This window comes from Aptenodytes forsteri, unplaced genomic scaffold, assembly GCF_000699145.1.
Source record: "Aptenodytes forsteri isolate BGI_AS27 unplaced genomic scaffold, ASM69914v1 Scaffold34, whole genome shotgun sequence".
NCBI lineage: Eukaryota > Metazoa > Chordata > Aves > Sphenisciformes > Spheniscidae > Aptenodytes > Aptenodytes forsteri.
The window spans coordinates 852,969-855,343 of NW_008795038.1; the positions used below are offsets into that span (position 1 = coordinate 852,969).

The following is a 2,375-nucleotide window of genomic DNA, read 5'->3' on the forward strand; positions in this document are numbered from 1 at the left end:
CCGGGCAGAGCCCCGCGCCGGGACGGGCCACCAGCTCCATGCCGGCGAAGAGGGACAGGCTGCGGGAGGGCGCAGCAGCACTCGCCGTGTCCCCTGCCAGCCTGCTCGCCGCCTCCTGCTCGCAGGGGCAGGCCGGCAGGGCGGCACCGGGATGCCCGTGGATCTCCGCTTCCACCCTCCGCTCCTCGCCGCAGGCCGGCGGGGCCACGGGGAGCGGGGCTGCGCTCAGGGGGGTGAGGATGCTCTCGCCTGCCAGGGGCAGAATGTCCGTCAGCAGGTCCCCGGTGCCCGGGGCTGAGCACACGGCAAGGGCAGAGGGCTCCGAGTCCGGGCGCGTGCTCTTCGGGGAGGGCTGGCCTCTGCAGAGAGCCTCGAACTGCCGCAGGATCTGGGAGGAGAAGGGTGGGACGGGCGGGAGTGAGAGCGGCATCAGGAAGGGGGCCCCGACCCCGGCACCTTTTCCCAGGCAGAGAGACTGTCCTGGGGATCAGCCCCGGCGTCCCCTCCCAGGGCTCAGCCTTGTCTCCTGGGGAGGGAGCATCACAGCCCCCAGGCTCCCTGCTCCTGGGAGAGGCGGACAATTCCCACCCCTCTGGGACACACACGGAACCACTCCCAAGAGAGCTGGGTGTCCCCGAGGAGGGCAGGCCAGTCCCCGGGAGCCCCCTGCCCCGGGGAGAGGGCACGGGGACGTCCCAGGAGTCACCTTTGTTGCTCGGTTGGCGACGGGGCCGGGGCTGCCTTGGCTGAGCTGCTGCAGGTGCTGCCGAGTCACGGCAAAGATCTGGTCCAGGGCGAGCAGGTCAGAGCACATGAGGGAGGAGATGGCGCACATGGATCTCTGCGGGGAGGAGAGCGCGGCTGAGCTGGGCAGGCAGGACAGGCACCGAAATGCCCCAGCTCGGCGGTGCTTCTTCCCCCCCGTCCCTCCACCCCGTGCCTGCAGCGGCACGGGCCGGGGTGGGCGGCACCGCGGGCACGTGCCGGTGGCACACTGGGACTGCCCCGCGCTCACCATGCGGACGCTGTCATTGGGGTCCTCCAGCGCCCGGCTGAGCAGCTCCAGCACCACCTCGCAGTTCAGCAGCCCGCACCTGGCCAAGGGGGAGCGGTTACGGCCACGTCGGCCAACGCAGCACCCTGAGTCCCGGGAGCAGGCAGCCCTCCTGCCTGGCAGCATCTTGGCCCCGGAGGTCTGGGCCAAGGCAGCCAGGGGGGTGAGAAGGGCTCGGGCTGCCCCTCAAAGCCCCCGCAGCGCTCCCCACCCAGCCCCACAGCACCCATGGTCCCGGGGAGAGTCCGCCTTGGGCACTTACTCCTTGATGAAGTGCTGTGCTTCCTCCCTGGTGAGGAAGACCCTGGCGCCGCGGGTCAGCACCGACACCAGGCTCACCTCCCGCACGCAGTCGCCCGGGCTGTCAGCGTCCACCCTGCCCGGGGAGATGCCTCGGTGGGGACCGGGGCCAGCCCTGCTCCCTCCTGGGGTCCCAGCGCAGACCCCACCACCCTCCAGCAGGCAGGGAGTCCCTCCCAAATCAGTTCCCCTGCCCGTGGCTCTGCCCACCCGCAGGCTGCCCGAGCTGGGAGGCCAAACATCCCAGGAGGAATCCAGCCAGCAGTGCCAGGGAACTCCGGATTAATGGCGTGGAAAACAAGAGCACCATTCCTGGAGACGAGGGAAGCGTCTCAGAAGGTCCCAAGGGAAGAGGAGCCCCCCCCACGGCCCCGTTCTCACCTCTCGGCCATGTGGGTCAGCTCCCGGCTGGCCCCGGAGTGGCTGTCGCTGCCCGATTTGCTGCAGGAGTCCGAGGTGCGGCTCAACTCGCCGTTCCCTTGCGAGGAGTCCTGGGAACTGTGCCCGCTGTCCGCCTCCTCCCAGCCGCCCCCGGCCAGCCCCGGCCGGTGACTCACTGCAGAGACGACAGCAGGGAGGTCTTGACCCCCAACCAGCCCCAGTAAAAAAGGGAGCCCCCCGCCGGCCCCCCCGGGCGGCCGGTAGCTGCCCCAACCCAGCGGCAGAGGGACCTACCTCGGGTGCTGTGCGCTGCGGCGACCGCTGGTGGCTTCACGGCCCCGGCCGGGCTCCTGGCAGGTGAGGGGGCCCTGACGGGCTGGTAGGCGTCCTCGTGGAGCGTCCTGCGGCGAGGCCGGGGCCGAGGCGGGGGCCCCTCCGGCAAGGGGAGCACAGCGTGGGCCACCGCTTCGGCCGCTCGCTGGATGGTGCTGAGCAGGGCTTCCCCTGTCGAAGCTGGGCAGAGGCCAAGGCGTCAGGCGCTTCCCGGGGAGCCCAGCCCAGCCCCCGGGCACCCACCGCCTCGCAGGGTGTCACGAGGGGACCTGCCGGCAGAGAGAAGCGGCCCCGGCAGCCGGGCCCC

General features: G+C 71.6%; 1 protein-coding gene across 1 annotated transcript in view; it reads right to left on the bottom strand.

Moving 5' to 3' along the window:
• The window catches only part of TEPSIN (TEPSIN, adaptor related protein complex 4 accessory protein), a 10,029-nt gene that overhangs the window by 1,948 nt on the left and 5,706 nt on the right, over positions 1-2,375 (bottom strand). Inside the window, exons 7-12 of the mRNA XM_019471407.1 lie at positions 2,030-2,248; positions 1,736-1,910; positions 1,317-1,430; positions 1,016-1,094; positions 707-841; positions 19-388 (exon numbers count right to left, since the gene is read on the bottom strand). Coding sequence (XP_019326952.1) covers positions 19-388; positions 707-841; positions 1,016-1,094; positions 1,317-1,430; positions 1,736-1,910; positions 2,030-2,248 — 1,092 coding nt within the window. The remainder of the gene's footprint in view (positions 1-18; positions 389-706; positions 842-1,015; positions 1,095-1,316; positions 1,431-1,735; positions 1,911-2,029; positions 2,249-2,375) is intronic.